Source organism: Ricinus communis, chromosome 8 (assembly GCF_019578655.1).
Source record: "Ricinus communis isolate WT05 ecotype wild-type chromosome 8, ASM1957865v1, whole genome shotgun sequence".
Lineage (NCBI taxonomy): Eukaryota > Viridiplantae > Streptophyta > Magnoliopsida > Malpighiales > Euphorbiaceae > Ricinus > Ricinus communis.
The window spans coordinates 9,456,011-9,479,345 of record NC_063263.1 but is presented as its reverse complement, the minus strand read 5'-3'; the positions used below and the strand labels follow the sequence as shown (position 1 = coordinate 9,479,345).

The window sequence follows — 23,335 nt, the reverse complement described above, 5'->3', positions numbered from 1 at the left end:
TTAGTAAAAGGAAATAATTGTCTAAGATTCAGATAACCTGCTTTTATTTGAGTTTTAGGCAAAACTAAAGAGATATATTTACGACCCACCACTAAGTTTGTAGGTGCATTTGTTTCTGCTTTAACTAATTTGTTATTCTACTAAACAAAAAAATATATAAAATGGAATAATTGTGGGGATTATGAATTTGACAATCACACACCTTTTTACAAAAAAGTTATTATAAAAAAACAAAAAGCATTTAAATAAAATCTACATTCCCAACCAAATTAATATATATATATATATATATATATATATTTTACCCCAAGCACTCAGCATGACCAAACTACCCCCATACCAAAAAACACATGGGATTTTACTAAACTTTTAATAATGGTTAATTAGACTATTTTAAAAGTGAGCCCAGCAATTAAGTGTTATATATGAAAGTTTTTTCTTTTCCTTCTAATATTAAATAAAAACAACTTATTTTCAAAAAAGAAACACAAGTAAATGACCAAAATGCCCCTACCCAACAAATGCAGACAACTGCTTGGTAACTGCCATCCTGACACATATTCCTCCCTCTTTCTTCATGTAAGTCTCTCTATAAATTGAAACCATGCCGATCGCTTCCTTCAACAGATTGAGTTTCCACTTCTCTGTTATAGCTTTTGCTAAAAGGAAAAAGAAACAGAAAAGAAAAGAATGGTTGTAAACTCTAATAGAGTAGAAGATGTCCCTTGTCACGACACCGGTCTCAGAATTGCTAATGATCAAGCAGCAACGGTAGTAATGCCACAAACAACCATGGAGATACACAGTGTTTGCTTGCCACCCAAAAAACCCTCCTTCCAAAAACTGAAACAAAGGCTCGCTGAGATCTTTTTCCCTGACGATCCTCTCTATAGATTCAAGAACCAAACATGGTCTAAGAAACTGATTTTGGGTCTTCAATTCTTGTTTCCCATCTTTCAGTGGGGTCCTCAGTATAGTTTAAAGCTCTTCAGGTCTGATATCATTTCTGGTCTCACCATTGCCAGTCTTGCAATTCCTCAGGTTAGTACCATAAATTATGCATATATGTAAGATATGTGTCGTTTGTATATAATATATATATATATATATACATGCATGTACATATACATATTGATTTATGAGTTTTGTGGACAAAGAATTCTGAGTTGGTGCTGCCATATATTCCTTTGAGCTTTTGTTTTTTGGATCATTAGTCTGGAAGTTAACTTTTTAATTCAGTGTTGTAGTGGCTAGTGTGAAATGGGTTTATTTTTATTGGTGAATTTTTGTTCTCATTATATTCTGTTCTTGTTTTATCTAGGAGCATGATTCTTGTATTAGCAACTCATGTGAACTTTATTTGTTCTTTTATCTTTTCTATTTTTATAAAAAGAGAACATTGATATGACATGGTTATTTTCAGTGGCATTCACTTGATGAAGATAATTTTTAATGGCCTTTTATTTTATTAATATTGTTATTAAAAAATTTTAAGAAAAGACTTTACCTGGGTTAACTGTAAATTGAATGTGAATGCTTCTTTCTTTCCAGTGATCTGATATAGTTCTTTCTATATTGCAGGGAATCAGTTATGCAAAACTAGCAAATTTGCCACCTATTATTGGGTTATGTAAGCATTGATATAGGATTTCCTTATGAACAAATGGAGAATGTTTGAATTTCTGTGATTCTTTTTAAAATGAAAATTTATAATGGGTTATTTTGATGTAGATTCAAGCTTTGTACCTCCATTGATATACTCAATTCTTGGAAGCTCAAGGCACCTTGGTGTTGGTCCAGTATCTATTGCATCATTGGTGATGGGTTCTATGCTTAGTGAGGCAGTTTCTCCAACTGATGATCAAATTCTTTATCTGAAATTAGCCTTCACTGCTACCTTCTTTGCTGGTGTTTTTCAGGCTTCTTTAGGTCTACTAAGGTAAAGATTCTATCACCTTTCCTTTTTATAAGAATTTGATAGCTATGGGTTTTCTTGGAATTTTGTGCTAAGAGCTTCTGTTGATGTTGACTTTTATTAAATTTCTATAGTTCCCATAAAGACTTGCTTTTCTTGGGAAATATTGAGATACACTGAAATTTGTAGCAACTTTAAGCACTGTCATTTTCTTTTACAAAATTGTATGGTTGAAGGAAACATGGTTCTTTTGTTCTTAAATGTGACTTTTTTGTTTTTGTTTTAATGATTTCAGGTTAGGTTTTATTATTGATTTTCTATCACGGGCCACTCTTGTTGGGTTTATGGCTGGTGCAGCCATCATTGTTTCACTGCAACAGCTAAAAGGGTTGCTTGGGATTGTTCACTTCACTAGCAAGATGCAATTTGTTCCTGTTATGGCCTCTGTTTTCACTCACAAAGATGAGGTAATTTTCTCACAGAATAGAAATATTTGTTGATACTAACTAATGTAATATGTAATTAGTAGAAGTATGCTCAAAGATAATTTCTTTCCTCATTTTAAAAGTTCTTTTTTCGGGTCAGATTGTTGAATGGAATTAAATCGGACTGTCTTTTGAGAGTTGCATATAAAAAATTAACAGTAATTAATTTGCAGTGGTCCTGGCAAACCATTGTTATGGGCGTCTGTTTCCTGCTGTTCCTATTGACAACAAGGCATATTGTAAGTATCTCCATTCTTCTTTCAAAAAGATAGTTTGCATATCTCTATCACATCATTGAGTATAGTTTTTAAAATTTACAATTTTGTTTGGCACAGAGCATGAAGAACCCAAAGCTGTTCTGGGTATCAGCAGCAGCACCACTAACATCAGTTATTGTCTCAACCCTATTGGTTTTCTGCCTCAAATCAAAGATTCAAGGAATCTCAATTGTAAGAATGTCAAGCTTAAGCTTGCTGCTAGTAAATGAGCATCCGATTGTACTAGTGCTTTATGCACATAAGTTCTCTAAATTGAATTCCTTTTCTGCTTAACAGATTGGTCATTTGCCAAAGGGTTTGAATCCACCTTCAACAAACATGCTATATTTTAATGGTCCTTTGCTTGCTGTCGCAATCAAAACTGGCATAGTAACTGGAATTCTATCGCTCACTGTAAGTTGCTCAAAACAGGCAATTAAAACCTTTTTTTTTTACAATAGGTATAATCTCAGCATCTTAGGTTCCTTTCAAGCTAATCCTATTCATCGCTAAATCTTTTAGTCTTCCTTTTGTATCCCCAGGAAGGAATTGCTGTAGGCAGAACATTTGCTGCTATAAAGAACTATCAAGTTGATGGTAACAAAGAAATGATGGCTATTGGTATCATGAACATGGCCGGTTCTTGTTCTTCATGCTATGTTACAACAGGTGATGATCCTTTATATACTTAATGCTTTCTTGGCAGCCTGACATTCCTAACTTCTGAACCACCATTTCTCAATTGGTCTTTCAGGGTCATTTTCTCGATCTGCAGTCAACTACAATGCTGGAGCACAGACAGCAGTTTCGAACATAGTAATGGCTTCAGCTGTGCTTGTGACTCTGTTGTTTCTTATGCCGCTCTTTTACTACACGCCCAATGTAATACTGGCAGCCATCATCATAACAGCTGTGATTGGACTAATTGATTATCGGGGTGCATATGAATTGTGGAAACTTGACAAACTTGATTTCTTTGCTTGTTTGTGCTCCTTCTTGGGTGTTCTATTCATTTCAGTGCCCTTGGGTCTTGCTATTGCGGTAAGCTCTCTGTTTCCTTTGCTTATCCTATGTCTGGGAAAATACTAGAAGGGAGAAATGTATTTTCTGTTCAAATTCTTTTAGTTTTGGGAAATATAGATGACTTTTTAGAGTTGATCAAGATCTTTCTCTTGAGTATGAATGGCTGTATTTGTTTAAACATCTGATATCTTCTTGGCTCGGAATTCAGGTTGGGGTCTCAGTATTCAAGATTTTACTGCATGTCACTAGACCAAACACTGTAATTATGGGAAACATACCAGGAACTCAGATATACCAGAGCCTCAACAGATACAGAGAAGCTCTAAGAGTTCCTTCAATTCTCATACTTGCTATTGAGTCTCCCATCTACTTTGCAAATTCGACATACCTCCAAGAAAGGTTAGTACACCATACTTCTTAATACTTAAAATGCTGCTATGCAAGTTCATTATTAGACTATCATTGCTATATATTATTTTAGTAAGTAATCGGGTTATGCTATTCTGAAATAAAGGATCTTCTATTGCAGGATACTTAGATGGGTTCGTGAGGAAGAAGAGAGGATAAAAGCAAATAATGAAAGCCCACTTAAATGCATAATTCTGGACATGACAGGTAAATTGCTTTTTGTCTAAGAGAATTGTTCAGTAGAACAAGGATCTTTTTCCATGTCAGTAGCAATTTATGCATTCCAGTAGTAGAATCGCTTTTGCATCTAAGCGCTTCTTACATAAGTGAAATGTATGAGGAAAATTATTAGCATCTCAATTACAACTAAAAGTAGTTACTCATGCAATGAGTTTCAGGACACCTTTTTGGTACCATTACTAACAAAATCTTTACCGTGATTTCAGCTGTGACAGCAATAGACACAAGTGGTATTGATTTTGTATGCGAACTCAGAAAGATGCTGGATAAAAGAACCCTTCAGGTATATATCTAAATACTGTATGACCAAACAAAAATATTGTCCGGGTCAATATCCAAGCATACATTTCGGTAATATAACTTGATTAAATCTATTTTCTCATGCAGCTTGTATTAGTTAATCCTGTTGGAAGTGTGATGGAAAAACTACAAGAGTCTAAAATATTGGATTCATTTGGATTAAATGGACTCTACCTTTCAGTTGGAGAAGCTGTTACCGACATTTCGGCCTTGTGGAAGTCACAGGCATGACCTCCCAGAAGACTTAATTAAGTAGGACAATGGAAAGAAATGAAAAGTTAACTAACCCTTTTCAGATCATGGCATGATAGATAGGAAGAGAGAGCTAGAGCAAGGAGAGGACCTTTCTTTCATTTTTCTGTTTGCCGGGAATGCAAGGCAATGAAAAATATTGCTCTTTCTTTATTAAAATAGATGAGAAGTACGCTCTTTTTGACAAGAGATTTTGAAGTTTATATCTTACAAGTAAGTTCACTTGCTTATTTTAATTATATTTTGTAAAACAGAAGAAAACTGTGGATGTTTTATGTTCTTCATTGTGCCTCGTGTACCAAAAAATGGTTAACATAGAAAACGGCCAATCCTGAAACTCATATCAATAAGGCAAAGTGAGGGCACATAATCAATGCTCCATTCCTGTAGCAAGTCAGACCATGTTAAAGAACAATAGAAAAATCAGAAATTTCCAATCTAAGCACGAAAACCACAACTGTAACAAGGTTGTCTCAAGAACTGCAGCCATAGAGAGGAGGATGATATGAAGCACCTACTTTTGAATATATATTTTTTAATTATTATTACTTTTTTAGAAAATATAACTAGTCAAATTTCAAAAAAATAGCTACAGGAAAAAAAGAAAAAAGAGGAACATGAGCAGATCTAACCGGTTCACTTGAAATACAGATCCAAAATTCACCTTCATATAAAATCCAGGGCTATCCAAGTGGACCCTCTATTGAATCTCTTGTAGTCGTCAGTAGACAAAAATATGAATACTTTTTTTTTCTTCTCTCTTTAGCCCAAAAGAAGATGGACAGTCAAACAGTTGCGGGTTCATTAATCAAAAACAGCCTCATAAGCCTTTGTCTTTACCATTAACCATATTTAGACGTCACCCATTTGCAATCTGAACTTTTAAGATTTAGTACAAACCTAGAGAATAAAAATATCAAATTTGCAGCAGCAGCAAGCAAGTGATTGTTAAAACAAATGAAAATCATGGACATATTCTACTCTGTCTTACGCCCTACTTTGATCCAAAAAGCTTTCACATGATGCTCAAACACTAAATAAAATATCACGTGTAGCTCCTTAATTCAGGACTAGAGAGGAACCTCAACACTTTATTAATAAGCCACTCACTACTTTATGTTCATGTAGCCCTATAATCTGTGGTGACTCCAACAAACAAGGATAAACATGAAAAAGGAAACCTTAACCTCTCACCAATAGCTTCATTAAATAGGTAAAACTGGTTAGTAGTTTTGATCTTAGGGCTAATCAATGAGTTCTCGGCACTATTACCTATACAAGCAATCACCCACAGCAACTACATCTGCCTGCTCATTAGCCATTTCCAAAGAAGCAACAAGATTCAAAATTGAGCAAAAAAGAAGCACTATTAATCTCATGAACATTACTGGTTCTTGGTTTTATGCTATGCTCTATAAATTCAGCTTTGTGATACTCATAAATTCTACACTGCCCTTTTGTATCACACATTCTATCTCTCTCTTTCTCTCTCAGGATCATTAAGTGTGATTCTGATGTTTCTCATGTGATTCTCTTGCTCCATCTCCACGATGAGCACAGATGGTAGTTAATGTGTTAGCGGTTGTATGTGTAAAGGAAAGAAAATTATATTTATAATTTGAATGTGATTGATGAAGTAACTCAGTAATTCAAAAGCTGCTGGAAACCAATCAATTAATATGCATCGATCAATAACAACAACAAAGCACTCCACAGTTTTTTTTTTTAAGGTAAAACAGGCGTGAAATGAGGAACGAGAGGATATCATTTTGTCTATACTTCTGAAGTAATTGAATGTTTCTTCAGAAGAATTGGATTCTAACATCCAAATGACACAATCTGTTGCTTATAATTAACCAACCCTACACAGGTTTACGCTAAAATCCATGTTTGGTATAACTGACCAAGTTTCTTCTTTCTACAAGGAAAGTCAGCAATCCATGGCTTGTTGCCTCTGATATTCAGAGTTAATGAGCAAACACACTTCATCTTACTGATGGTTACAAATGGATGGAATTTTAACAAAGGCTGACAGGAGATGAGTATATGAAGTGCCATCCCCATATACGATCCTCTTTACTCCCAACTCTGCCATCTCATATCTTTATCTTTCACTGTTATAGTGCTCAGTAACACTGAGATGTGGCTGTATCCATCATGCCTTCCTAAACCTAAACCTACTCCTATTATTGAAAGAAATGGCATATATTTATGCATTAGAAGAGATGGCATGCGCGTGAACGAGAGAGAGTGTGTTATGCATGTGTGCAAATGCACAGGCATGTGTGCAAATGCACAGGCATGTGTGCAAATGCACAGGCATGTGTTTGAAAGAGAGAGAGAGAGAGAGGGAGAGCTATAATGATGACAAGGATTTCAAGTAGCCCAAGCAACAATCAAGAAATTAACCATAATGTCCAAAACACCAAACCAAAGTTTACCCTAACCAATTCTTAAATCACCAAGTGATTCACCTAATATAAGCTAGGACTTCCAACTCAACTTTACCATGTCAAGTAGCTTAAAAACAAATCCTATCATAAAGATTGAAAAAATGAATGTCAGTTTACCAGCCCTATAGATCTGTAGATATAACCAATGAAATTCTCTCAGTTCATGGGCATACATGGAATCATCAAAATGTCACTAAAACTAATGCATTGAACCAAAAAATAATATCAGAAGAACATCAGCCATCATCTTTCCCATAAACCACCTATAAATGTATAATTAAGAGTTTCCTGACACAACTCATACCTAGTCTCAGATGCTCCATCTCTCCATCTTTTACGAACCTTCTCCATTTTCAATGTACATTTCTCTATCATTACCTCCAGCTTAGAAAAGAATTAGACATTTAGACTGAAACTATTTTGTGTATAACAATTTCAATTTGACATCTCAAACGCTTCATGCACGATCTCCTTGAAACCATTACATAAGTAGCAAATATGGTCACAAAACAAAGCCTGTTCCTGCAGTCGAGTTATCCTTGTAAATCAAACATCTGCAAGGAAAGAGTCTAAGATCATTATTCGAGGTATAATAGAAACTAAAAGTCAAACCTGGCCATTGACCTAGTGGTTCAGCACTTCAGTCCTCAACCCTAACAGCTTGGGAGCATTGAGGTTTTATGACCAAAGCCCTAAGCTAGCCACTCCCAATGAGATTGAAACGAAAAGTCACATTGCTTAATTTTGCAAAACAAATGTAGTTTTGATTAAACTAATTTCAATAAAATTTCTCCAAAGTCTAGAAAACACTCATGCAAGGAAAACTCTTGGCATAGACTTCAAACATAACATGCAGGACGAGCTTTTGAAAAATTGATAAGCATTTTAGTCCAAAAGAAAATTAAGACATTTGCTTTAGCAAGTCTGTTGATGTAAAGCCCGAGCCTGCATGAATTACTGACCTAACAACTAGAGGCGAGGTTGGACCTGCCAACATGGCTCAAAAGTCAACCCCTAGGTGTTAGTAGTAACTCATTTAGACTCTTATAAGTACATCAAACCCACAATCACTTTTCAATGTGGATTGGGTGTTATAGTTGATGAATCCACTTGAAGCATCATTCACACCGGAAGTTCTTTTTATATAGATGCACACTACTGGATAAGACAACTCAAGTTTATTTACAGCCCTATTAAGGCCACAGACCAAATTACCAGCAATATTTCAAATGATAAATGTTGGGCAACAAAAGATGATATCAAACAGAAATTCATCCTCACAAAGGTAGCTATTTATATATAATTGTATTCTGCAGAAAGAAAAGGCCATAAAAGAAGCATTGGAAAATAAAAATAAACTTTCAGGATAAATATGTAAGAACAGCTCTTACTTGACCGGTATCGTGTGATTGGAATCTCTTTAAGTTCACGTCTAATGCAGAGATATTCACCAAGCAAAGCCATCACTGCAAGTCCAGTACCACTGACAACCCACCAAGTTACTGAAGAAGGCCAACCTCCATATACAATACATACGAAGAGATGAATGGTGTAGAGGGTTGCAGAAAAATCTAAGCACTTTTTAGCCCTCTCAATCAAGTAAAGCATAAATCCAGCTCTACACAAATCAGAGGAAAGAAATAAGCAAAGTATAAGATTAACACACAATAAGAACAAAAATGTTGCTATATCTGTGCATCCAGAATAGATACAAAATACAAACATGAAAAAGCTCAGGCACTCAGATCACTCTTTAAGGGGATGAATTTCTGGCACTAAAAAACAACAGCAAGAAGAAACAAATGGCATCTCAACACAGAGAGAAAGAGCAGCTGCTCAAACTATCTGACCAAAATGACACTTCAAACCTGATTCTCAGTTCATGTTGAAACAGATAGTTCACATTAGCCTCAACAAATTGTTTTACAGCTGACTTTATAGTATTCCCAATACCCAATTCAAATTAAAACAGATTGTTTGCTTGAACCCACTTCATGGCATAAAAAACCATGCGACGCATAATACAGTATAATAAGAGCATATCATATCAGAAAGAGACACCAGACACTATGAAAAGCTAAATTTCCTCCTAATATCGATCAGGAAACTGACGTATGATAATCAACTAGTAGATAGCCAATCTATAATCATAATCACACTGATGATAGCCACTAACAAACTTTCAAGTGAAACCTTAATAATAGTCATCAAACTGTGTGAGCTAAACTAACAAGAGAAACATGAAAAACTAATTAAACAAAACAAAAGCAGCCCATTAACTATAACAATCAAGCTAACGGTACCTAATGAAGTAACAAACAATTAAAAGAATAAAACATTAAAAAAAAACTACTTAACTAGCATAATTCAGATAACAAGTGGAACTAACCAGACAGTTAATAATAAAAATACAAGTAGTAAAAGAAATAATAAAAAGAGTTACCCGGCGATAGAGGTGAGAAGAAAGGAGGCAATGACGCACCAGCCAGTGATAGTAGAGGTGGTGATAGCAGCAAAATCAAAGAAATAAACAAGGCTCATGCGAGAGACACGCGTGCCGACGAGAATAGACAAAAATAAACCAAGAGTTAGATAATATAGGCATTGAAGACAAACTATTTGTGCTACTATTTGCCATGGATCCCATACTACTGCCCCATAGAACATCTCTATTACCCTTGCCTTTTAAGTCCTTAACCCAATTAAACCCCAAAAAAGAAAAGAAAAAACGGACTTTAAGGTTTTAGGTAAGCAAAAGAAATTACGAAGTGAAGATTGTGGAAATGGGATCGGATCCGATGAAATTGAATCGAGCAAACAAACAAAAAGTTGAAGAATTTTGTTAAATTTTCGAAGAATCAAAAGAAAAGAATTCCCTTAATTTAGTTATTATATACATTTAGAGAAGAAGAAGAAAACGAAGAAGAAATAGAGAGTCGTATATGAGACAACAGGAACGGAATAATGAAAAGAGAGAAAGGGAATATTTTTTTCTTATTATTATTATTAGCAACAATTATCCACCTCACCTCCAATTACGTGCACTCAGTTTACCACCTAATTAATTATCTTTTTATATAATAATATATTTACATTTACATATAATTGAATAATAAAAGAAATTCATAGAAGAATTATATATATATATATATTTATTTATTTATTTTTAGTTTTCTTTTTCTCTCTTGTACTGCAGACCCCCCAGTTATAAATTTGTTTTAATATTTTTTTCCTTAATTGTTTTAACAGAAATATATTTAAATGTGTAATTTACTTTATAATTCCTCTAAATCAAACCTGTTTTTTTTATAAAAAATAAATAAATTTCAGCTCCTGAAAAAAAGAATTTAACAACTGATTTGCTGTGGTTATGTAGGTTTTCGAAGCATTCGCTGGATCACTGAATTAATTAATTAATTAACTGAAAATGTTGATATTGTTGAACTTCTTTTATGATTAATAATGCTCCTGTTAGATATTAATGTGATAATCTCATAGCCAAGAAAAAAGCTTACCCGCCTCTCTGAAAATTGGATGAAAACTAATGGAGGAGAATTGTGTTGTAAGAATTTACAAATCTGTTATAATAAGCTTACAACAAATGGCATTTAACAAAAAATTATGAACAAGAATTTCCTCAATATTTATGCCTCAACATCACATCTATACAATGCAATAAATTTAGCTTAGCTTAGGTTGAATGATGATACAAGCAAATACCATTTAGCATTGAGAGAATTAATCAGATGACAGATAATACCCTTCACTGCTGGGATCCAGTTCTTCTCCTTCTGCCGCCTCTCTTCGCAGTGACAGTCACCTTCTCTTCAGCTTCACCTTTCTGAGAAGCCTGCTCATTCGGAAGGGCTGTTGAGGAATTTATTGCTTCACCTTTCTGAGAATGTTCCTGCTCATTTGGAACAGTTTTCGAGGAGTTTATTTTACTCCTTAAACGGAGTATTTCACCTTTGGCCGACGCCAATTCTTCTTCAAGTTTCTTTGCTTTCTTCTCCAAACTCTCCCTTTCTTTACCAAGCTTCAAGACCATGTTATGTGCGTCTTCCATGTTCTCTTGAGCCTCTTTAGATGCATTCTTTTGCTCTGTAAGAGACTTGTAAAGTGCCTCTTTATCATCTTCAAGGCTAGCAATCCTAGTATTTGCTATCTCCAGCTCCCCAGAAAGTATCAATGCATTTCGATTCATCTCATCCAGTGATTTAGTAGCTTCTTCTAGATCCCTTTCAAGAGACTTTCTGGCTTCCTTGTCTTTCATGACTTGGTTCTGTAGGTTTTCTAGCTCTTTGCTCAATGAAGATGCTACCTTTTTCTCTTCAATTAGTTCATTGGCTGTGACTTCAACTTTCTTATAGACATCTACCAATTCCTCCTGTGCACTATTACGTTCTATTGTTAAAGCTCCCAGATCAAGGGACGCTATTTGCAGATCCTCCTTAGATTTCCTCAGTTGTTCCTTTAACGCCATAATCTCACCAGCCAACTCTTCACCACTCTGTTTTGCATTCTCAAGGCCCTTTTGCATTGTTTCTGTAGCCTTGGCAAATTCAGCCTCGATTCTAGAAACCTCAGCCTCAAGCACCGTGCACTTACTTCTTGACTGCTCGAGTTCTTTTGCCAGATGAGAAGCCTCATTTCTAAACTTCCCTAGAGCTTCCTGACTGTTTTGAAGTTCATGTTTCAGATTCTTTACATTGTTCAATTCTGTATCAAGCTTTTTCCTCAAATCTTCTCTTGCCTGGATCAAATCTGCAATAATGGCCTGGCTTCCTCTCACTTCATTCTGAGCAAGCTCAAGTTTCTCCTTTAATCGGCCAAGCTCATCTTCTCTTTCTCTCAACAGGACAGCATCCAAAGCAGCCTTCTTTTCGGAGGATGACTTCAGATCATTGTACTCCTTCTGAACGGCATTGAGCTTCTTGTTAGATTCATCTTTCTCAAACATTAAAGAACTCACTGTCGAATTCAATTCATCCACTACCAAGTTCTTAGATTCCAGTTCTTTGATAACTTTCAGAAGTTCATCTTTTAGTGCTTTGGTATCTCTCTCTGCCTTGGCTAGTTCATCCTTTGTTTCCTTGTAGGTAGAATTCAAGTTCTTCACCTCCAATTCTTTTTCAGCAAGCAAAGAGCTGAGGCTTTGAACATTTTCTTCCTTATCCTTAAGCTCTATACTAAGCAAGTTAATCTTATTTTGTAGGACCTCAATAGAATTGAGTTTTTCCTCCATCTCTCCTTCAAGAGCTTTCTTGTCTTCCTCAGCTTTTGACAGATTAGCTCCCAGACCACCTATTCGAGCGTTAAGCTCCTCAATTATTCTTTTCTCATTTTTCAGCTCCTGTCCTAGCCCTGTAATTGTACTGTTAGCCGAATTTAGCTGGTTCACTAGAACCTGCTGTTCTTCCTTTGCCTCTCTCAGTTGCTTTGAAAATTCTTCCTGTTTACTTAATAGCTTTGCTTCAAAGTTCTTCTCCAAGGAAACAATAGTAGCTTCGTTCTCTTTCAGTTTGTCTGTCATCTGTGCATTGCACCAGTTTCATGTGTTAAGCGAGAAACATGACCAAGAGAAAATTACTTTAGCTTCATAATTGAAGAAACATGATTCAACTTCTAGACTCGAGAATTTGGGAGAAATGGAGGATACATTCCACTTCTAACATGTAGATAGACTGATTGACAATATATATAAATATTTAAGTCCTCAAGATCCAAGAAAAAGGAGTATTTACCTTAACCTCTCTCTACATGAAAATACCCTAAGAATGGGGTGCTTCTTGAATATTTTAAAAGCATCATGGTTGACTCAGGTTTTGAAGAAACAAGACAGAGAAGGTCAGCAGTTGCTTACATATTCCATTGTTGTTTCAGCAGCTTTCTTTTCCTTCAGAGTCAATGCATAGAATGCACCAAGCACGCCAGTACCAAATATACCAAGTCCATTCAGGAGAGACAGAAAGGGATTTGGTGGCTTATATCTTTGAATTGCTAGCTGTCCAAGATAACAGCTGAATTCAGAATATTTCAAACTTAAGAATACCAAAAGTGTAGTTGTCTGGATTAAATTGTAAGTGAAGCAGAAATTCAGACCTCTTCTTTTTGTTTCTCCTCAAGTGATTTGAGCTCAATTTCTTCTGAAATAAAATGAACAAAAGCTTATAAAGTTAAAAAAGTGAGATGAAACAGATCGGCTTCCAAAAGCAATATAGTTTGAAGAAAATATCAGTCCTTCAAGGAGAAAGAGTGAATCATGTCAGATATAGAGATAATATATGCCCTATCTTACTGTAAAAGATCTGAAGTCCCCACTTCCAGCAAATTACTTAAAGCCACAAGGTTTCATAGACGATTCAATGTTTTTGCAATTAGGACAATGCAGGAATTCTCCTCAAACTATATACTTGCTTACATAATATCGCTGCAAAGAAAAGATACCCTTGAGCCATGCATTTCATATTTTCCTTTTCCTTTTTACTTTTTCCCATTTTGCTAAGGGCCTAAACAAAAAAATGGAATGCATTGCTTACAGATATTCTTTTCCTGTGAATGCCAATAAACAATTGGCTAAAGGATAGAAATTTCCCTTAGTTGAGAGTGAATATACATGCATGCAAGGTAATTAGAGGTAATTCAGCAGCACTATATCTGATAACCTCTAAGAACTTGAAGGATTAAAAAGCCATCCACTTCAATAAACAAGTTTCAAATACATGAACGTCATACGAGAAATTAATCTTCTGAAAAAGGATAAAGCTTGTATAAAAACATATATTTTTTACGAAGAAACGAATTATATTGCTTATCTAAGACCTTAGATACATCATAAATAAATTAATGATCATATTCATTTACATTATAAATTTTCTTTTCACTAGAATGTTTACTAAACGAAAGGCAAGTAGCTGTCATTTATAGTGAAACTATATATCAGCTTTCGTTCACCCCAATATGAAATATCAAAGACTGTTGTTAAGAACAAAAATATCAATCTTTGGATAGTTGTAATTTTCTGCTTCCTACTCTTTACTTCTTGATGATAGTAATTCGCCACAATTATGATACTTTATACATTCTCCTGTTGGTTTGGTTCAAATAAGCTCCTCCAAGGTGTAACATCGTGCTTGAATCATTTTAAGGTATTCACCCCAAACATTGAAGTTTGAGCAAACAAAAACTGCATTATTCATAAATTTGATACATTGTCAGTTCGTTATTTCCCTCTGTTGCTTCTTGTTTATACATCGTATTCCAAGACAAGATTTTACTAATAAGAGCCGAACAACAAATAATGAAGGGAAGTCGGTGACAGGACATATTTTAATGCGATTCATGTTCAGAAAGATGTTAAGGAAAATAACATAAGAAAAGCGTTTTCACTTATTCTTTTCAAAAGATTCTATCTGAGATTTTAATTTTGAAAGGAACTTAGAAGCTAATCACCAGTAATACAGTCCATTACGAAAAAATTAACGAACATCAAGTAACAATAACAGGTAAATGTAACCAAATAACAATTTGAGAAAACGTTTAACCTATTGCCAGATACCACAATCCAATGATGATACATTAAGAAAACCAATGTCTGCCCTATTTCCATACACAGATCATACTACCAAGAACCAGATAATTAAACTTGAAATCACAAGAACACTGCTCGTATTAACGAGTAATTCAAGAATCCACGTTACCAGATACAACAGTGACAAAATCCCAAAACAGAAATGAACTCTGAAATGCAAAGAAATGAAAACAGAAGCCAGAAAAGAACTCACTAGTAAAAGAAGTGTCAAGAGCTCTGGCCCTGAGTTGCAAGAAAGGAAGAACAGAAATACCCACAAAAAGAACAGCTCTCTTCCTGCTAAAAATGATATCATCTGGATCTTCTTGACGACTACAAGCAAGAATTGTTGGTCTCTTCTTTCTCTTGGTGTCAATGTTCTTGAAATAAAAGAAAATAGAATGGGAATGAGAGTGAGAAGAGAAAGAAGAAGAAGAAGAAGAAGAAGAGGGAAAGTGAGGTTGTAAAAGGTGAGAGCTTCCCATTGCCATGCTAATGGCTTTAGATTTTGAAGTTCTGATTTCTTGATTTTTTAAGAATAGATAAGAAGAGGGAAGCAAAGCGCTAAGAGAGTTTGTTTTTAGTGGATTTTGCTTGGTAAGTGGTAACTATCTCATTTAGTACCAAAATTTTGCAATATATTTTCATTTAGTATCAACTTTTTATTTTTTATTTTAGTAATAAATATAATATCTTAATTTCAATTTAGTACCAATTTTTTATTTTTTTCCTTTTAATAACAAACCTTTTATTTCAAATTAAATTGAATTACCTAAAGGGATGCTGGTCAAGTTTGGATAATATTTCAACTGCAATATGAATTTATTTTCAAATTTGCAATATAAAATGTCATATAGTTTAACAATTTAATTAATGGCGATTTGAATCAATATATTATGCATAATATACATATACACCAAATATTAAGGTCATACTTAATTCAATTATCTAGTGATATAGCACCTAATATAGTGAGTTTGAAAAAATATATTTCTATTTCAGCGGATACGTCATCGAAAATTAACTGGAATTACTTCAGATAATTTAATTTGAAACAAAATTTAAGAGTTTGATATCAAAAAATTAAAACCAAACTAAATATAATGTAAAATTCTAGTACCAAAATAGATATTTATCTGATTTTGCTTTCTCTTGTTATATACTATGTTCCCGATTTAGTGCATTTAAGTTCAAGTTAATTGCAAAAGGTACCCTAAGAGTTACCTCAATATATATTATTATTTCTATATATTAAAATTAGTATTTTTTTTAACTCGGTGAAATTTGAATAATGATGTTCACATATTGACCCCATATTGTAGGTAGATCTTAAAATATATGAAAGATTTATATTTAAATTATACGTGCAATTTTCATCGAATACGGCTTTCGATATATAATTCGATATATATGTTTTTAAATAACTTGTTTTATCATTATGTTTAAGTAATTCTCAAGATTAATATTTTATGATTGTGTATGCATGAAAACTCTATATTGTTGACAAACTAAAGTGCTTTGCGATATAAAATTAGTGATAAAGTAATTACTAGTTATCTCTTTTGTTTTTCATATTATACTAATCGATCCCTTGTTTTCTAAAATTATGCTAAATTATCCTTATCTTTTCATGATATTATGTTAAAATCCCTTCTTATTATTTCTGCAGATTACTGTTAATTTTGGAAAAAAAAAAAAGATGGCAATTATACCCTTACACTTTTCTTTCCTTCTCTAATATCATATTTATTCCTATTAATCAAACCTTTATTTTTTTATCTTGGATTTGCATCAAGGCTTGTTCTATTATCCCTTCAACAGATCAATCATTTAACTAAACAATTGTTAATTTTCCCAATTTATTATTTTCTTTAAAAGTATTTAGTATAATAAAGAGTACAAAGGATTTTACTTTATTACATCATTGTTGATCTTTATACTACTGTAGTAGTAAAAATGGTTATGAATAGACTGTAAAAGGAAAAGGAGTTGTAAATTGAAGATGGCATAAAGAGAGAAGAAGCTCAAAAGGAGAGAAACAAACCAAAAGTTAAAAGACTGAGGCTTTTGGGTTATGCATATAATAATGCTCGGTGATATTCAAAAATTTGGCTCATGTGTCTAGATTTAGATGTTATTCTTAGAAACGTTAAGTGTTCGATAAAATGCCTCATCGACAAAAGGACTTCTTATACATACTATTTTTCACATTTTTTTAAAATTAGAAAATAGCTATTTTAAAAATGAGAAATAAAAATGATGAAGAAAAAGAATTTATTACAATAAGAAAATGAAGGGATAAAAATAAATAGAAGAAGAAATGTAAAGTAGTGAAAGGTTTCACTTGAGGCAATAGTACCTATAGAAATAGCGAGGATCTTAGATTCTTGATTGTTTCTTTCTTTTGGGTCACAACAATGAAAGAAGAAAATGTCTCTGGGTTTATTTAGTAATAAAACAATAATAATAAATTTCGATTAAAGGATACTTGTAATTTTTTATTTCAAATTTAACAATATAATAATGTACATATTAATAGAAAGGGGTTCTTAGAATATTACTACAAAAGACAAGAGGGATTTAATAAAAATTTCTAGAAGTGAAAAATTAAATAGTAAATATGTCAAATTTTAGAGAGAAAAATAGTAATTATCCTTTAAATTTAACATTTAGACAATTAAAAGTGAAGTCAAATATCAAATGTCAATAACTAAAGTATAATAATATGATATTTTATATTTTTTTAAAACAATTATAAGAAGAAAATCTTTAACAAATTAAAAAAAGAAAAAATTCATTTACTGAGCATCCGGACATTAGTGATAAAATCAGGTGTTCTTGACAGTCCAGTCCACATAAGTTGGATAATATCAATAATAATACACTTCTTCTTTTTTATTTCTACCCGTGAGATTTGCCACGTGGGAAAAAGAACAAGCACTTTATCTTTAACCTGAGAACTGCAGGTTGCCACGTTCGAAGTCTCGTGTAATTTCCTCTAACAGAGAGTTTCTTATTTAATTATTTCTTTTCATGGCAATGCTAGACTAAACAAATTTATTTGAATCTAAATAAAATTTAATAAAAATATTAAATGGTAATGAAAATTTATGATTTTATTCTAAATATATTTAAGTTATGAACCATTAACCAACCGTCTTTCAAGTTTAAATAGCAGAGCTTTATTTACTTCGGATTTTACTTATCGATTATACTAATCTAATTAGATGAATTTATCGAGTTTGATTTGTATTATGATTTTAGTGAGAATTAGAGAAATTTTGAGATCAAATTTTTGTTCATCAATATTAATAAAATTTTATATGTTATAATAAAATTATGTGTAATTTTTTATTCAATGGTCTTTTATAGATAAACTAGTTGTTTACTTGTTACGTTGCACGACCGTTATTATTATTTTAATTATAGAATTAAATTTATAGATATAATTTAATAAATTTTTAAATATTTAATATTAATTTATAATATTTTAAACAATAATACTAAATTAACTATTTTAAATATCTTTAATTTTTAAATTTTAATATAAAAATTATCTTTAAGGTATTTGTTTATTAATTCTGATATTATATAAATTAATATTATCAATATAGTGATATTACTATTTTTTAAAATTATAAATTATTGTAATAATTAAAAGTTAATTTATTAGTGAACATAATATTTAAAAATATTATTTTTTATAATTAAAATTATTATCTAATTAAGAAATTAATTTATTCACTAATATAATATTTTTTTAAATAATTATTATTTAATTAGAAAACTAATCATTATCTAATTAGAAAATAAATTTATTATTAATATATTATTTTTTTAAATTGAAATAAGTGTTTAATTAGAAATCTAACTTATTAATAAATAAATTAATAAAAAAATATAAAATTACACATAAATTTAAATCTCATATAAAATTATATATGAATCTTATTTCATAAATCAGCACTCAATTCTATAAAGTAAGATAAATGTTTTAAGGAAAATAAAAAAACTCATCGATTCTTCCCATAAGATAAAATATTTCCACTACAACAGCTTCCTTCTTTGTTTGTTCTTTTCTTTTCTCTTTTTTCTTCCACAAAATTCTGCATATCTAAAAAATGCAGGATTACCTTTTTTTATTTTTTTGTTATTATAAAATCTCTAATCCGTATAGAGCCCACCACTTGGAATTGTTGCTTTCGAGCCATTGATTGGCAAAGAGTGCGAGTGTGAGTGTGTGGGGTTGAAAGCTCCCCAATATCAGACAATTCCATTAGACCACTAATGTCAGCCTTTTCAGAAACGAATGGCTGTCCGCCAAATTAATATTGTTTCTTAAGAAATGCAAATTGCAAAGTCACTAACAAATGGACGATCCTTTATCATACTTAAAAGGTTGGCCAAGATTGATTGATTTTTTCTTTTTTTTCTTTTTGCACATATACAGCAATAATATATCTAGCCTGTGTTACTTGACACGTGACAAAAAGAAGAACAAAGAAGGGCCACTAAACTTGTTCGAAGCTGGCCACTGAAGGTGCAAGTTGACAGAAACTGGAAAAGACTCCGGATGGAGTGACTGATGGTGTATTAGTTTTAAGTTTTCACCACTGGGTTTTAATTTTTTGAATCTGGTGAGCAGTCTTATATCATTCTATATGAATCACAACATAGGTTAGCCCTGCTAATACATTCCAAACTACCCTCCAACGAAAACATTTTGAATTTGCTAAGAAAAAGATAACTCAAGATAATGGCATTTGATGACAGAATATTGGGTATCTTTATGCATAATGCTTTTAAGAGATTCAAATGGCAACTACACGAGCTCTTGATAAAGGCAGGATGTTGAACTGGAAAGAAAACTGATGAGTGAGGGCTCTTGGCCACTTCTAACCCATCTAATTGTAAATATAGAAAAACAACAATCGATGTAAGGTAATGCTTATGCCTCAGACTACAAAAATAGAGACTCTATGCTATTGCTGCCCAGGACTCGTCCGTAGCATCGACTGAAACACAAACCAGAAAACAGTATGTTTCATCTTTGTGATCATCCATGGCTGCATAGGGATACACATAAACAGCTCTTCAAGTACAGATGATCCACTTGTTATCACTTGAATGTGTTACATTGCAATGGGCATACTGGTTAGAAAAAGATCTTCATGGTAGCTGGACATGGAAGAGCTTTTGGGCGAATTATCATAAGTTTTCTCTGTCTCATCCTCACCAAAAATTTCCTCTGAGTGGCAATTGAAACTGCAAAATGCCTTCTCACCTCTACAAAGAACCAAAAGAACAGTATTTATGATAAAAAAAAATAGCTTCGACGGTCAAAAACAAAGTAAGGCACTCTATCAAGCAAGTTTGAGGACATACCTGTACATATAAATGTCATCTCTGGTCTCCAATTTTTTCTTGCAAGTGTAACAGAAGCTCAAAAACTCATCAGACGGAAGTGGAGAGTTGGTCTCTTGAGGTAATTCAGATCCCATGTCAAAATTGGACAACTCATTCGTGTGACATTCCAAAATACAGTCACCAAAAATGTGAGTTGTTTTAGGGTTTGGACCATAAGAAATTATACAGGTATAATCCTCAGAAAGCTCAATATCACGTGCAGAGAGAGAACCTACATATCCTTTGCTAGAACCAATGGGCACTGGAAGTGAACTTGATTTGGTCCCCAAAGAGTCATCTGTTGGTGTACCTCCATCATCAAAAAATGATAAACTTGTAATAGTAGTTGTTCTATTTTCTGAACAGAACTTTTTAGAAATCAAAGGGGATTTGGGGGATAAGGTAATTGGAGAAGAGTTTTCAAATGGTTTACATTCTAATTGGACTGCCTCATCCCCAAATACAGCTTCAGAATTTGATTTACCTAATTGGCGGTTCAGAGTTTTGGTTTTTGGTAGTAACAAGAGCATGTAGTCTCTTGGCAAAGAGTTAGATCTGACAGAATAACCAGTCTTCACCTGTGATCCAAAGATTATATTCTTCCTCTTCGGAGAATTAAGAACTACACCAGGTGGTTTGGTCTCATCAGCAAGTAAATTTATGATGCCAAGACCAACTTTACTGCTATTCCAATTCTTTTGATGGCCATTTTGGGACGGGGATCTTGGGGACTTGAGGCTAAATGGGTTACTAAGACTTGATAAGAAACTAAAATCAAGAGGAGATGTGGGACTCCTAACTGAGTCAGACTCTGATGAACCTCTTGAACCAAACCCCACAAAAAAACCAGGAAAATTGAAAAATGAACTGCTTATATGTTTCAGACCTAATGCATCAGATTGGCAATGGGACTCTAAAGCAGAATCAGCCATTAGACCGAATAAGCATGCCTCTTCTATAGTAATCTGCTTCTCCCTGTAACCATCATTAAGAACCTCTCAGTGCTTGAAACACAAACTGATAATTCTTGCTGTAATAGTTAAAGTTGATAAAATCAAAGAGAAGTAGAAAGCCATAAAATCAATAGAACAAGTGCTAAAACGATAGACAACCAACTTGAGAAATAAAGCATTTAAATACGAGATTAATCAATGAACATAAGATATTATAAAATGCCCCGGTGATGACAAATCTTTGGTCACAATGGTTCGAGACATTCATGAGCTTTGAATGACTTCTGAGTACCGCATTTAAAAACAAGGTAACAAGAATGGAAAGTCTTCTTATACAGCCATAAAGGTCCCAAGATGATATGATGAATTATCAGCAAAAATAAAAGATCTTTAATTTCCAGAAAACCACTTCTTAAATTTGGGACCAGGAATCCGATGAGTGCCTAACATAAAAGAGAGAGACTACTGGAGCATTAAGATATTTTAATCACAAATCAATAATAAAAATTATCAAAATATTCAATATCAAAATTTGAAAGCCATGAACTTACGATTATTCAATAATTATGCAAGTCAAAGTAATTATCTAAGTCAAAGCCTTGACGAATATTGGTAAAATATCTTCACATACAAAGAACTAATCCAAATTTCTATCTGGAAATAAGGAAATTTTGGCCTATTCAAGATCAAGGAGGATAATTCTCCATATGATACGGAAGCAATAATTCCCCTGCTCTTTTGCCCCTTGCATAAAACATGAACGAAGCAACTGATAGGTCTAAAGACAAACAGCAAAGGAGCAGCTTTACATTCTTACCCAATGAATCAATATCAGATAACTTTCTACAAGTTATGTCGTTGAATAACAGGATCAAATGCATCATTAATGCTATAAGACAGAGAGATTTAGATTATCACAAGAAAATCAAAATCAATCATGGCCAAAAGGTAAAGCACACAAAAGACTGACAGACTCCGACGAGGAATCTCGATTACTTCACCACTAAAATTCCCCAAAAGGGTGCTCAAACCAATATCAGATCAATACTTTACAGCAGGTAGATCCACAGCATGCATACAAAGAACCTCAAAATCTCGGAAAATTCCACTGAAATAATCAGACAGTAAGAAAAAAAAATTATAGCATCAAAAACACGACAAAGATTGAAACTTTAAGAATACCCATAAACAAAAACATCAAAAAGAAGCCAAAGATTGAAACTTTAATTATATTCAGTAGTTATAACATCAAATGGATCAAGACAAGCTAAGAAGCCAAATAAAATAGCAAAAATGCAAAACCCACCTGGGTTTTCTCTGTTAAAGCTTCAAAGAATAGCCAGAGAGAAGAAACTCAAAAAATACAAGTAGGGCCATATACTGATATGGACAAAGCACAAGCACAACTCCACCTATATATTTCTCCTTTTAGTTTATTGTTTTTTAATTCTTTTATTAATGTAATCTAATTTTATCTTTATCAGCTTCTCTCTTGCATCAAAATCAGAGCAGTGAAGCAGTAATACTTCTGATATATACTCACTCTATCAGTGTCAATATGATTAACAAGAAAATACGTGTTTTATGCAGTATTGTATTAAACTATGCGTATTCCTTTGTTTTGTTGCAGTGAAGATAAGGCCGCTTTCTTTCAAATGTAAACCATTCACACCCAAAAAAAGCTATACAATGGAAATCTGGCCCGAATCTGGCTACAGATTATGAGAATCGGATCCCTGGAAATACACTGTATTAGAGAAATACCTTTAGCATTTATTTTTCAATTTTGTAGGATGACAACCAAGATTTCTTTTCACCACCTGTCTTTTCTGGGCATACATATATATATATATATATATATATATATATATACTCACGCTAGGGCATCGGTAAATTCATAAAATCAAATTAATTTCAGTCGTCCTTGTTCATCGTATATATAGACCTAACAACTCAGATTAACTATTTTAGAAATTAAAAAATATATTTTTTTAAGTGAAATATATATATATAAATCATTTTATAAATTTAAAATATAAGTGATTAATATATTAATTAAATATACAATTAAAA

At 33.0% G+C, this 23,335-nt stretch overlaps 4 protein-coding genes across 10 annotated transcripts; 1 reads left to right on the top strand and 3 right to left on the bottom strand.

Moving 5' to 3' along the window:
- The first annotated feature begins 603 nt into the window (after positions 1–603).
- Positions 604–5,116, top strand: LOC8277225 (probable sulfate transporter 3.4). The gene is made up of 13 exons (XM_002528145.4): positions 604–1,041; positions 1,582–1,630; positions 1,732–1,939; positions 2,211–2,382; positions 2,574–2,639; positions 2,736–2,849; positions 2,955–3,071; positions 3,200–3,326; positions 3,412–3,698; positions 3,889–4,079; positions 4,210–4,295; positions 4,535–4,611; positions 4,716–5,116. The coding sequence occupies exons 1-13, from the start codon at positions 691–693 to the stop codon at positions 4,857–4,859; spliced, it is 1,989 nt and encodes a 662-aa protein (XP_002528191.2). The 5' UTR covers positions 604–690; the 3' UTR covers positions 4,860–5,116.
- Positions 4,776–10,307, bottom strand: LOC8277226 (protein SYS1 homolog). 2 transcript variants are annotated; one of them, XM_025158970.2, is made up of 3 exons: positions 9,777–10,307; positions 8,725–8,951; positions 4,776–5,264 (listed from the first exon to the last, which is right to left on the bottom strand). In XM_025158970.2, exons 1-3 carry the CDS (start codon positions 9,998–10,000, stop codon positions 5,251–5,253), a joined length of 465 nt encoding a protein of 154 aa, XP_025014738.2. In that variant the 5' UTR covers positions 10,001–10,307; the 3' UTR covers positions 4,776–5,250. The 2 variants fall into 2 exon arrangements, with proteins under 2 accessions (XP_025014738.2, XP_015580271.2); XM_015724785.3 differs by lacking the exon at positions 4,776–5,264 and adding an exon at positions 7,522–7,887 and having other exon boundaries at positions 9,777–10,304.
- Positions 10,308–10,855: 548 nt separating this feature from the next.
- Positions 10,856–15,627, bottom strand: LOC8277227 (MAR-binding filament-like protein 1-1). 2 transcript variants are annotated; one of them, XM_048377812.1, is made up of 4 exons: positions 15,118–15,627; positions 13,436–13,476; positions 13,197–13,337; positions 10,856–12,866 (listed from the first exon to the last, which is right to left on the bottom strand). In XM_048377812.1, exons 1-4 carry the CDS (start codon positions 15,392–15,394, stop codon positions 11,097–11,099), a joined length of 2,229 nt encoding a protein of 742 aa, XP_048233769.1. In that variant the 5' UTR covers positions 15,395–15,627; the 3' UTR covers positions 10,856–11,096. The 2 variants fall into 2 exon arrangements, with proteins under 2 accessions (XP_048233769.1, XP_015580283.3); XM_015724797.3 differs by having other exon boundaries at positions 13,436–13,479; positions 15,118–15,625.
- A 4,038-nt stretch (positions 15,628–19,665) lies between these two features.
- On the bottom strand, positions 19,666–22,919 carry LOC8277229 (FCS-Like Zinc finger 8). 5 transcript variants are annotated; one of them, XM_015724793.3, is made up of 4 exons: positions 22,569–22,919; positions 22,264–22,370; positions 20,289–21,284; positions 19,666–20,189 (listed from the first exon to the last, which is right to left on the bottom strand). In XM_015724793.3, exons 3-4 carry the CDS (start codon positions 21,239–21,241, stop codon positions 20,036–20,038), a joined length of 1,107 nt encoding a protein of 368 aa, XP_015580279.2. In that variant the 5' UTR covers positions 21,242–21,284; positions 22,264–22,370; positions 22,569–22,919; the 3' UTR covers positions 19,666–20,035. The 5 variants fall into 5 exon arrangements, with proteins under 5 accessions (XP_015580279.2, XP_048234199.1, XP_015580278.2 ...); XM_048378242.1 differs by having other exon boundaries at positions 20,289–22,370; positions 22,569–22,918; XM_015724792.3 differs by lacking the exon at positions 22,264–22,370 and having other exon boundaries at positions 22,569–22,917.
- Positions 22,920–23,335: the final 416 nt, after the last annotated feature.